Source organism: Salvelinus namaycush, chromosome 40, assembly GCF_016432855.1.
Source record: "Salvelinus namaycush isolate Seneca chromosome 40, SaNama_1.0, whole genome shotgun sequence".
NCBI lineage: Eukaryota > Metazoa > Chordata > Actinopteri > Salmoniformes > Salmonidae > Salvelinus > Salvelinus namaycush.
Genome location: NC_052346.1, coordinates 12187981 through 12201347, shown reverse-complemented (window position 1 = coordinate 12201347; position 13367 = coordinate 12187981). Strand labels below are relative to the sequence as shown.

The 13367-nt window shown below is 44.1% G+C and overlaps 2 protein-coding genes across 2 annotated transcripts; both read left to right on the top strand.

Moving 5' to 3' along the window:
* Positions 1-6313: 6313 nt before the first annotated feature.
* LOC120033748 (claudin-10-like) lies at positions 6314-8193 on the top strand. The gene is made up of 5 exons (XM_038980200.1): positions 6314-6533; positions 7096-7257; positions 7341-7422; positions 7554-7660; positions 8192-8193. Coding segments are annotated over exons 1-5 (573 nt in total).
* Positions 8194-11371: 3178 nt separating this feature from the next.
* Positions 11372-13129, top strand: LOC120033401 (claudin-10-like). The gene is made up of 5 exons (XM_038979744.1): positions 11372-11603; positions 11909-12070; positions 12176-12257; positions 12514-12624; positions 12730-13129. Exons 1-5 carry the CDS (start codon positions 11372-11374, stop codon positions 13127-13129), a joined length of 987 nt encoding a protein of 328 aa, XP_038835672.1.
* Positions 13130-13367: the final 238 nt, after the last annotated feature.

The window sequence follows — 13367 nt, the reverse complement described above, 5'->3', positions numbered from 1 at the left end:
TACTCCTTGGTGGGTTACAACATTCTTGATCTGGGTGATCTCTGCTGGGTCCATGTTTGGGCAGAAGCTTGCTGTGACGTGGTAAGGTTGGACCCAGGTGCAGAGAAGAGACCAGATAAGGAATCAGTGGTTAAGGATAAACATAATACTTTATTGAGAAATGGAAGCCACAGGATAACAGTACACTTGAAAAACCAGTCACTCTGTGAACTACAAATCCTGCATATGCGACTGTATTGGCTAATGGGGAGGTTCTTTTTTAGGGGTGTAGGGTGGAAGCTGTCTCAGAGTAACAGGGAATTCCTGTCCGTCGGCTTCCTGTATAGATCCGTGCTAACCCCCCCCCCCCCCCCCTCTTAATCAAAATGTCAAGAAAACTTGTTTCATGCGCATCAAAGGCTAGCGTGAATTTAAAATGTTGACTGCTTGTATTGATGAAGGAGTGGAATCGATGAAGTTCCTCTGCTGTTCCCTGGAGTTGAAGAAATACGTTATCAATGAAGCGTTTCCAGAGTCTGATATGACGCAATAATGAATTGTTAGGACTGAAAATCACATTCTTCTCAAACAACCCCACATGCAGATTGGAATAATTCAGTGCCATTTTACTACCCATAGCAGTTCCCTTCTGTTGAATGACCATGTCATTGTCAAACATGAAAACGTTCTTAGAACAATCTCAGCAAGTTCAACAGTATGGTTAGTGCTAGGGAGTGTGCCAGTGGGTCGTTGACTAAGACAGTGTGCCATGGATTCTAGGCCTCTCTGGAGGGGGATATTAGTATACAGTGATTCAACATCAAAGCAAGACATAAGCGTCTCCCCATTGATATTGTGGGCTGTCTTAAGGGTGTTAATCATGTCCATAGAATCGTGTACATCTGCAGAGTGACACAACACTTGGATTTAGAAAGGGATCCACTAAAGAAGAAATATTTTCAGTCAAGGAACCAATGGAGGCCACAATAGGTCTCCCTGGTGGCTTATCCAATCTTTTGTGGATTTTTGGTAAGGCATGAATAACGCTCCTGATTAGATCTACTTTCATGAATTCGCATTATTTTTGCATAATGTCTCGACTTTCCACAAGAGACTTCAGCTTGCAGTGAATCTCCTCTTTGAACAGTGGTGTGGGGTCACATGACAATTTCTGATAGAAAGTTGTGTGGTTCAATTGTGTCACGGTCGTTTGTAGAATTAACGGACCAAGGCGCAGCGTGCATAGAGTACCACATGTTTAATAAAGAAACTCACCAAAACAATACAGAAAAAAAAGTGAAGTCAAATGCAGTGCACACTTGCAACTACACACAAACAAACATAAACAATATCCCATAACCCACAGGTGGAAAAAATGCTACTTAAGTATGATCCCCAATTAGAGACAACGATAGCCAGCTGCCTCTAATTGGGAATCATACACAAACCCCAACATAGAAAAAACAACCTAGAACCCCACATAGAAAATATAAACCTGACCTACTCCACCATAGAAAATAAAGGCTCTCTATGGTCAGGACATGACAAATTGTCCCCAGATCTCATTGACATCACGGTTTAACAACACCACAGCTAATTAAGTGTGTCATTGTAGCAAAGTATTTCTAAACAAAAAATCGGATCTCTTAAAACTTTCCTTAATTTTTCTTCTATCTATACAATAGGCCATAGTTGATTTTGGATCAATAGGCCTGGCATATTCCAACTTTCAAGGAGTTTTCCATTTTGCTTGGGCTATTTTGCCTAAAAACCTTTAGGCCTACCTATAGAAGAAGAAAAAAACTCTGCATTCCTGCTCAGACTGGCAAGAGTGGCCAAAAGGGTGTTTAGCATCCCCAGTGGCTCTGCAAGCATGGTGAGAAGATATTCTCCGCTGCTGGCCTGCTCTCCAGGCACCATTGCATGAGCCTGAAGCCACAGACTCTGGCCAAACTGGTGTATCTAAATATCAATTCAAAGGCACTTTAGACTGAGTCTAATAGTGTGTCGCACTCGCAAATGCTTCACAAAGTATTTCTTTGTAGGCTATAGCCTTGAAATAATTGAAATAATATAGCCTAAATAATTCATTTCCGTTCCTTCTTAGGGTCCCTGTCTGTCTCCTGACCTATTTACAGTGTTTATATGCTGTTTAATATGACATCTATTTGAAATGATGAGCACTTCTTACAGGCCAAACAGCTGTGGGGGCAGGGAGAGAACACAGCACCTCCTTGTCAAAAGAGACAGAAAGACACTGTGGTGTGCATCGTGCCAGTCAGCACACTCAGGCACACACACACACACACACACACACACACACACACACACACACACACACACACACACACACACACACACACACACACACACACAGATAATCTACCCATAACCTGTGCCTTTGCACCCACTATTTAAGGGTCAGAAAGTGTGACCTCAATGGAAATTCACTGACCTTTGTAATGTCTACAACACAGTATACTAATGGTAGGAAAATGAAGTGGCATTCTGTCAACCGTAGAATCACTCTATTAAAAAACAGATTATCTTGTTATCTTATTATCTCGCACACCACATCCTCCCCTTGTTTATAGAGGTGCACATGGTCAATGTATCACCCTCTGTAATAGTTTATTGTAAATGGTTTTCTTGAGAGACGGACTCACTCTTCACAGGTTTTACTCACATCTACATTTCAGGTTTCTTTTTCTTTTTTGTTTGACTGGCTCTAATTACTGACACAGAGGGAAATTAGTCCACAATAGTGACTGTTCAGAGGAAAATGCAGTGCCTTTAATTGAACTGCCCCAACAACATTTCTCCTATTTACTGAGTCAACTTAACAATTGCCGTTCAGGAGTGCAATAGCAGTGGGATGAGTCATTCAAACAGGTTGCTGGAAGTTGTAATGAGTGCGCTGAGAGTCGGGAAGCAAATTCAGGGAGTGTTTTAATAAATGAAACAATAAACACGTAACACAAACAACGCACCGACATGAAACAGAGTCAATAACATCTGAGGAAAGAACCAAGGGGAGTGACAGATGTAGGGAAGATAATCAAGGACGTGATGGAGTCCAGGTGAGTGTCATGAGGCGCTGGTGCGCTTGACGATGGTGACAGGTGTGCGGGATAATCAGCAGCCTGATGACCTAGAGGCTGGAGGGGGAGTATACGGGACAGTAGCCCCTCCCCGACGCGCGGCTCCAGGCGCAGGACGCCATCAAAGGGAACGAACCCGGGGATCAGGAGCGGACCGGTCACCCCTGCTGAGGAACATGTCACGCCAGCTGAAGCACGGGAACCTGTCGAGTCAGCTGTGGTGCGGGAACCTGACAGATCGGTTGAGGCAGGGGAGCCTGGCGATCCGGCTGAGGCATGAGATCCTGACGAGCCGGTGGAAGCAGGGGAGCCTGGCGATCCGGTGGAGGTATGTGATCCGGTATGTTTGGCAGCAGGAGTGAAGGAGGCTCTGTTGCGAAATAGGAAGCTAATTCTAGATTTAATTTTGGATTGGAGATGCTTAATGTGAGTCTGGAAGGAGAGTTTACAGTCTAACCAGACACCTAGGTATTTGTAGTTGTCCACATATTCTAGGTCAGAACTGTCCAGAGTAGTGATGCTGGTCGGGCGGGCGCGTGTGGACAACAATCGGTTGAAGAGCATGCATTTAGTTTTACTAGTATTTAAAAGCAGTTGGAGTCCACGGAAGGAGTGTTGTATGGCATTGAAGCTCGTTTGGAGGTTTGTTAACACAGTGTCCAAGGAAGGGCCAGATGTATACAGAATGGTGTCGTCTGCGTAGAGGTGGATCAGAGAATCACCAGCAGCAAGAGCGACATCGTTGATATATACAGAGAAAAGAGTCGGCCCGAGAATTGAACCCTGTGGTACCCCCATAGAGACTGCCAGAGGTCCGGACAACAGGCCCTCCGATTTGACACACTGAACTCTATCTGAGAAGTAATTGGTGAACCAGGCGAGACAGTCATTTGAGAAGCCAAGGCTATTGAGTCTGACGATAATAATGCAGTGATTGACAGAGTCGAAAGCCTTGGCCAGGTCGATGAAGATGGCTGCACAGTACCGTCTTTTATCGATGGCGGTTATGATATCGTTTAGGACCTTGAGCATGGCTGAGGTAGCACCCATGACCAGCTCGGAAACCAGATTGCATAGTGGAGAAGGTACGGTGGGATTCAAAATGGTCGGTGATCTATTTATTAACTTGGCTTTCGAAGATTTTAGAAAGGCAGGGCAGGATGGATATATGTCTATAACAGTTTGGGTATAGAGTGTCTCCCCCTATGAAGAAAGGGTGGCAGCGTAGCCTAGTGGTTAGAGCATTGGACTAGTAACTGAAAGGTTGCAAGATCAAATCCCTGAACTGACAAGGTACAACTCTGCCGTTCTGCCCCTGAACAGGCAGTTAACCCACTGTTCCTAGGCCATTAAAAATAAGGATTTCTTCTTAACTGACTTGCCTAGTTAAATAAATAAAAAGAGGGGGATGACCGTGGCAGCTTTCCAATCTTTGGGGATCTCAGACGATATGAAAGAGAGGTTGAACAGGCTAATAATAGGGGTTGCAAAAAATTTCGGCAGATAATTTTAGAAAGAGAGAGTCCAGATTGTCTAGCCCAGCTGATTTGTAGTGATCCAGATTTTGCAGCTCTTTCAGAACATCAGCTGTCTGGATTTGGGTGAAGAAGAAGCAGGGGGGGGGGACCAGGGCAAGTTGCTGCAGGGGGTGCTGAGCTGTTGGCCTGGGCCTGGGTAGGGGTAGCCAGGTGGCCAGCCATAGAAAAATGCTTATTTAAATGATTGATTATCGTAGATTTAACAGTGGTGACTACTCTTAACAGAGTTTTTGGAAAATGTGGTCACATAAAAAAACGGAGGGAGATTTTACCGTCATTTTGTTACCAAACTTTACATCTGCACTGTTCTTCGAGCAAATGTGTTTTTGTAAAATTTGATGTGGAAATTGTTCAAAGTAGTCCTTGTGCATTAGACTGAGTCTCAGTCATTCTGTTACAGTGGAATTGCCCAGTAGCTATTCATTCAGGTCCCTAGAATAGATACTTTGGTCTTTAATGTAAAACTGGACTTACAGTTTCTGGTCAATATGTAACCAGCCACAGGAAGACACATCCACAATAACAGGAAACTAAGGACAATATGTGTGATCTCTCTCTCTCTCGACCTCCCTCCTTCAACCTCCCTCCTTCAACCTCCCTCAGCCAAACACCCCCTATCCACAGGAATTACCATTTCTGCAGCAAAAATAAACAAACATGACAAAACATGTTGGCATTTGCTGAAATTTCTACTTCTACGTCATTTTCAATATACAGAAACAACCTCTACTTTCCTTCCATCTGCACTGATGTGAAGGAAATTGCCCATGGCTTTCACCAATCCTGTGTTTGTTTGATCTGGATATTTTCAGATAAAACAAAGAGATGGCTCATCATGGCTCAGTACACCCTCATGTGGTTGCATGAATATTTTATATTTTCTCTCCACTGGGTGGGGCTATGAGTCAACAGATAGGCCTACCGAACACCAGATAACTGCGACATTTATAACACATGTATGAAACATTTATAGCAGGACATTTTATAATCAAATCAATGAATTGTATAATTTCAACTAGCATAATTGTAAAGAAACTATGTGACACTAACCTTTGCAACGAGTGAACAACGGTCTTCCTCTGTCTATCTATATGCTGAACAGTCGCTTATTGTCAATTTTCTGTCATACACATGCCAGTGTCTTAGCGCTGTTTCCTGTCCACCAACAAACATTTCAAATCCTTTCAATTAGCTTACTGATCCACTCACTGACCCCCCTCCTATCACTCAAATCACTACTGTGGAGTGATGTGTGTGTGTGTGTGTGTTAGCGTGGCTGGGTGGATGGGTATGTGTGTGTGAAAGAGAGAGAGCATGTGTGTGTGTGTGTGTTTGATTCACTGTGTGTGTGTCAGTGTGTGTGTCTCTGTGTGTGTATGTGTGTGCGTGTGTCTCAGTGTATATGTGTGTGTGCGTGTGTGTGTGTGTCAGTGAGTGATGTGTATCCTTGGGATTGGTCCACAGGTAGAGGTGCAGAGTCTTGAACACAGAGCCCTCCCTGTTGAGCATAAACCAGGCTACGACATCTTAACCACTGACACACTTCACCTCCTAACCATTCATCCTGGACTTCCTCTCTGCTCTGCTCTCCATCCACTATCCTCCACAGACATACAGTCTCATCTGCCACAATTGCTGTTTACCAGCTTACCTGACCCAGCTCTACAACAGACAGGACAGGACTATCTGAGGAGGATGAGCAACATGGCCACGGAGATCGTTGCCTTCATCCTGAACATATCTGGGTGGATCCTGGTCTGCTCCACGTTGCCTACTGACTACTGGAAGGTGTCCTCCGTGGATGGGACGGTCATCACCACGGCGACCTTCTGGTCCAACCTGTGGAAGACCTGCGTCACGGATTCTACAGGAGTGTCCAACTGTAAAGATTTCCCCTCCATGCTGGCTCTGGACGGTCAGTTCAAACTTTAGCTGGTTGCTATTTTAGCTGTGATGTTGTATTGTCATTGTAATTGTATGCGATTATGTGTATTTTTGTGTTTGCGTATGTGTTTGTGTGTGTGCATGCGTGTGTCTGTGATTATAATGGATATATATATATATATATGTGTGTGTGTGTGTGTGTGTATGTGTGTGTGTGTGTGTGTGCGTGTGTGTGCGTGTGTGATTTCTTTGACCTAATCACAGATGTGTTACATCCTGAGCATCCGTCTCCTGGGATGAATGGCTGGCTCTGAAAAAAGTGGTATTTGGAATTTGATAACCCTATTGGTTTGTTGGCTTAAGCCCAAGAGCCTCTAAAACATACACTACCAGAGGCCAGAGCAGCATTTGAACCGGGTGTTCAAGCTGCCATTTGAGGATACAATGCTTTTAAAGTGGCAATGAGAGGAAAACTGAGAAAGTCAGAGCACTTTTACAAGTGTGAGATAACTCTGTGTTTGTCTCTTTATCTCTCTCTCCCTCACACCCACACACATCCACACATCCCCACACACACACACCCACCCACCCAGTGTATATCCAGGTGTGTCGAGGCCTGATGATTGCGTCTGTGTGCCTGGGGTTCTTTGGAGCCACCCTGGCCCTGATTGGAATGAAGTGTACCAGGATCGGAGGCTCAGAGAGCACCAAGGCCAGACTAACAGGCCTCTCAGGCCTTCACTTCATACTCAATGGTGAATATTCATTATATTGTGTGCTTGTTGAACTACTCCTTGCTATTTAGACCAGAGCTGAGTCCTCTCCGTTTTCTCTGCAGGGCTTTGCTCCTTGACTGCATACTCCCTGTACGCACACAGGATCACATCAGAGTTCTTTGACCCACTCTTTTTTGCTCAAAAGTAAGTGTTCAGCTTAACTGTGCTACTTAATGTCCTACTGTACTGCATGTTGACAAATGAAATGCAGTGAGTACATGTATTTACTAACTGGTCACTGGCTTTACTGGCTATGCCCGTCCTCTCGTGGCCAGGTTTGAACTGGGCGCAGCGCTCTTCATTGGCTGGGCTGGCTCTGTGCTCTGCATTTCAGGAGGACTCATATTCTGCCTCTCCTTGTCAGAGGGCTCCAGGCAAGTTTGTACAATTAATTAAATGATGATCAATTACAGAAAATGATTACTTCGATAGACGTGTTTCCCCCCCCTCCCATTTACTCAGTGTGTTATGTAATCTGTAAGTACTGTACATTTCTCAACATCATGTTGACTGAGACACAGAAATTGAAAGTAATCCATAATAGAGTAGACGGATCGTAAAGCTTGTCATTCAGTAAGTCAATGAAGCAGTTTAATATGAACTGTAATTAAGTTGTTTAAGTACTGGCATATCCAGGGATCACTGTCAACATCTTGTCTCATAGTGATAACAGTATAAAGACATGCACTGTATGTTGATGACTGAATATTTTCTTTGTGTATAGTATCAACGTATTTATGTGAAAGTCACCTTGGCTAGCGGGCCTAGGGAACTAGTGTATGGGGTGGGATGAATTGGCCTAGATCCGGAGACTTCTGTCTCCTGAACTAGAACTGTTTTTACCATGGAAATGGAATGAGGACACTGTATATCTCAAAGGAGTAACCCTTAGTGTTTTCCTCTAGTCGAGCAGAGTACTCCTACAGTGGTGCTACGTCTATGGTAACCAAGCGTCACAAACCCGGCAAGTCTGCCAACAGTTTCTACAAATCGCCAGTTCCCACAGACCCCCGAGACCCAGCAGAACACTCAAGGCAGTTTGGAAAGAATGCCTATGTGTGACAACGGACGGACCACTGGCATTGGCATATGGTCATATGAGGTGACCGTGGACTATTTGACCCTTGGGTTAAGCTTGTTGAGGTCACCTTTTCATACCTCTTCAACCAGAACCCCAATTCCTTATTGAGACGGATTCCTGTGTGATTACATTACCTAAGGGTGTGATGCATGCTCCCTGCTTTTATTTTCCTTAATATGGCACTTCGTTCCAATGCACTGTTCATAGAACATCATTTTTTATATGCCAAAGGAGACTCCTTCCTGTCCCTGTGCCTCTGCTGTATACCTGACGACTTGAGCGATGTCACCCCCTGTGGCACAAAGAATGCTGGGGGAAATAACCCTTGAAATCAGCAAGAGGAAATAGACAAGCTGTTGGCTCCTCTCTAAAACCACATTAGGTAATAGGCCTCTTCTGTCAACGGGCGATAAACTAAATAAATCAGATAAGCTTGTTTTCTTCACAGGGCAGGAAATTCGGTTGGCTAGGATCACACTATGAGCTCCTGGGTCACCTTGAAGGGACAAACGAACTGGTGCTCTTCCAAATCCATTGTTGTTCATTAGATATGCCTCAAGAACAAATATCAGGAATATGTGTCCGTTTGAGGTCATCTAAAAACATTACTCAGTTGGTTAATTCCTGTACATCTCCCAATATGTTGTAATCAGTGGCAATGTCAATAAATGTTAGTTTTTTTTGCATACAAGAAGGAATTCAGTGATAATTTTCTCTGAATGATCTGTTGAAAGAACATTAATTCAGTATAAAGGAAAGGGGGATTGAATAAGTGGACTTTTTAATTGGGGGATTTAACACTTTGACATGGACCTCTGTATGAGTGTCTCATGACAATTACCTCCGGAACTCAACTGTGGAGCCAGTGCCTGTCTGCCGTATGCTGTCACTCTTTAGCAGACCACAAGTGAAGCCTAGATGAAGAAAGAGTCAATAAAGAACATTGTGTGCTCTCAAGAACTGTCAAGTTCTTGTATTTTTGCAATATACCTCACACTGAAAGATGGCCCCCTACCAGCCACCACGGACAGAAAGGGGCTTCCGTTGTCTCGACTGATCACAGAGTTACCAATCAACAAGTCCTGCCCCAGTTGATCTTTGTTCAGACTCGGATATGGGAATCGGAAGTTTCCTCCACCGCCTGCCATCTATCTCCACCTTCTGATCAATTGAAACCTTAACCCTGTTACGTGAATCCTCTTGGCCCTCTGAGCCGGGGGACTCTCACCAGCTGGCATGGAGCTACAGCTGGCAGCCGCCCCATGCTCCCTGCTCCAGTCCTGTGTATCCGTAAACACGTGTCAGGTGTCCCGCAGCTCTGGTTGGTCAGAGGACCTACTCTGACTACACTACTAAGTTAGGATGATAGCCAGACATCTAGACAAAATCAATAATGGTGAGTGATTTCACATTTTGATGTCCATATTTTTCAGAATGAATCCAGAGATGAATGCACCATTTAAAAAAATATACAGTTTTATTGCATGCAATAAGTCTAAGATTCCTCATTTGTATGGATTGAAGCATCAGAAGGGCCACATGATTCACAAGCATCCATAATTCATGTCTATATTGTTACATCAGATTCTACATTCAAACATGAAGGCCACCAGCAGAATCCTTGCCCCAAAAAGCAGTTTATTTATGCCAAATTTACAGCTATTTGTTTGTGCCAGAAAATCCATTATGGACAATTATACTACTTTTAAACATGCAAAAGAATCAAGTACTTTTCCGTACAAAATACACAAGTTGAGTGTGATTTGGACTGTGGTTGAAGTACGGTTTGGTTGCATTTCAACAAGACACCACCAGGGAGCAGTATATCTATACTTTATTAAGAGGACGATAGAATCAAACTATTGACAGATAGAAATTCAAACAATGTTCTGTGCATGCATCTTTGGATGGAATCTTACTTAACATTTCTTAAATTATCATGGTAGGTTATTATGCAGCAGGTATTTGTGCTTAATAACCCATAATTAACGTGAGGCCCTGCCAGCGAACACAACCCCTCTTTTGTTCTTTCTCCATTATTAGCCCATCATTAATGAAAAGCATGAATTACCACCATATAGGTCCATGCATCACAACAGTGGGTCCATTCCAATGTCCCATCTACTTTGCCAATAACTTTGCCAATAAGCCGAGGGACTCGGTACAAAGAAGACCCTTCTCATCTTCACTCACCACAAGAAAATCCATCACTCCCCATGCAACTAATACCATCAGAGAGAGCCGTGGATTTAAGCATAATTATATGAGGTCAAAGACGTTATGTTTTAATTATATAAGTGAAGCAGGCAGCACACCTAGCTAATAACCTACCGCAGCCCGAGGCAATGTCAACGGACAATGGAGGCGCTTCAACAGACTCTGAAGTTGTAATTCCTCAGGTAATGAGTTCTTATTGAACTAGTTAAGGTCAGACCAGCACTGTATTTAAAATAATAATAATCTTGAGATGAGGTCAAGTTTTGCCATAGCCTTTGGGCCATACTAGGTCATGTTTATGTCCTTCGAATACATTTGATCAGAATTAGTCAAATAATTCAAAACCCAAGGAATCAGCTTGGGACATAGAGATGGAGGTTTTTGAAACGTGAGATAAATGCTTAGGTCAACATTTTTAGCACCCAAACAAGGTCCTGGGAACCTGAGCAGCAACAGACCCATATCCACCCTCATGCAGTATGGGAAAAGTGACAACCAGGTAGAGCGACAAAATGACTGTCTCATTAGTCATACCTGCTACCAAGCTGTATGACTGGGATGAGCAGGTTTCTTCTCTATCACAGCACAGTACAGCACAGCACAGCAGGAGACTCAGGCTCCACTGGATGGTGGCTCCACCAAGGGGACACACCATTGTATAGACGAGAGAAAAAGGAATCGCCAATAAGTCAGATCTTGAGAAAAGAAACGCAACAGAGACGGTCATAATAAGATAACTTGAGGGTTATCTAGATATAGAGCATATAGACTGACTCCACACACCAGAGTATCAGGATGAAAATCCGCGTGATGCAGATCTGGGGCTTCCTGATGACAGTGCTGGGCTGGATCTTTGTGGCATGCACCATGGCCATGGAGGGCTGGAAGATCACGTCCATCGGGGGCATGGGCGGCTCGGCTGTCATCAAGGTGGCCTGGTACTGGTCTAACCTGTGGAAGGCCTGCTTCACCGACTCCACTTCTGTCACCAACTGCCAAGACTTCCCTGTGCTCTGGTCCGTGGACAGTAAGTACCGTAGAGACATGCATAATATATAGTGTTCTAATTCTATTTCTGTGGTGGGTATGAAGTTGTATGTAAACAAGAGGGACACATCTGAAGACAGCCTGTTATTAAGTTAATTTACCCCCCAAAAATAGGTTTAAAACGAATTATGTTAATATGTGACTATTACTGCACTCTATCTTTTAAGCAAACTTCTGTGAGTTTAGACTGTTTCAGTATAGTGACATTGGTTATTCCACTGAAGTTATAAAGCCTACTGTAGTGTAAAATGTGACCTTGCGTTCGGTTGTGTTCTAATCAACCAGACCACATCCAGATTGTGAGGGGCCTGCTGATGGGTGCTCTGTCTGTGGGGATGCTGGGGTTCGTACTCAGTCTCATTGGGATGGAGTGCACCTTCCTCGGGGGCAAGGACAAGGCAAAGCACAGGAAGCTCTTCACTGGAGGAGTCTGTCACATCATCAGTGGTAAACATGGTCTTTCAGTTCACTTCTTCCTCTGTGAAAGCAACCTGGTAGATGCACACTGTAGCAGATTGAGAGTAGCTGACTGACTCACTTTGTCTTGTGCAGGCTTTCTGGCTGCGTCAGGATATGCTGTCTACGCAAAATACGTCTCCGGGGAATACTTCAACCCCTATTTTGACGGATTAAAGTGAGTTGACTTGGATGCAGGTTTTTCCATTCAGTTACAAGATAATATTGATTCTCTCTCTCTCTCTCTCTCTCTCTCTCTCTCTCTCTCTCTCTCTCTCTCTCTCTCTCTCTCTCTCTCTCTCTCTCTCTCTCTCTCTCTCTCTCTCTCTCTCTCTCTCTCTCTCTCTCTCTCTCTCTCTCTCTCTCTCTCTCTCTCTCTCTCTCTCTCTCTCTCTCTCTCTCTCTCTCTCACACTCTCACACTCTCACACACAGGTTTGACCTGGGGACTCCTCTGTTTCTTGGCTGGGTGGGATCAGCTTTCCATATGACAGGGGGTTGGTTCTACTTGGCCTCTGTGTGCAAACTGCTCTGTGAGGACGAGAGGTGAGTACAAGCATAGCCAGCCTCACCATGGAATAGTTATTAATTTATTAATAACACACTTGTCATTGATTTGTTCTTTCTCATTTTGTATGTTATCTCTCCCAGCAAAACTCTAGTCATCCCTGAACTTCCCGAGGTTGAGAGCGACCAGGCCAAGTCCACCACAGTACAGTCCCCAGTATCCCAGATCACCTCAAAGATCAAGGTTTCATCTGCATCTAAGATTTCTTCAAAATCTGCACGCTCAGATGTGTCTGCCATCTCCTCAAGGTCTGGTCAGTCCGGTCGCGCGTCCAATTCAGAGCGGTCTGGACGGTCCTCGAACTCCGGGCAGTCCTCGAAATTTGGCGGTGGGTCTTTGACGTCTGGTCGTCCATCGAGGTCGAGGTCTCATGGGTCAGTGCACTCTGAGGTGAGCAGTGGCAGCAGTAGTACAGTGTCCTCTTTATCCAGTGGGTCAAGAAGGAGCGAGAGAGAACCGTTTATCAAAAACTCCTACTTATGACCTGGTTCTGTTCATTGTATGTGTGATATTGACTGGATCGAACTGAAGTAACAATTGTATATACTGTATATGATGATTAGGGCGGTCAGAGTTATCCGTTAACTCAAGTTAACTTTTTTGAATTTTAGTGAACTAATGTTTTTGAATCGCGATTAATCACATTGTCTGAAAGCTTTCAAAATACAGTGAAACTTCCAAAATACATAATTTATACAGCTAAAAACAACAATTCGATGTC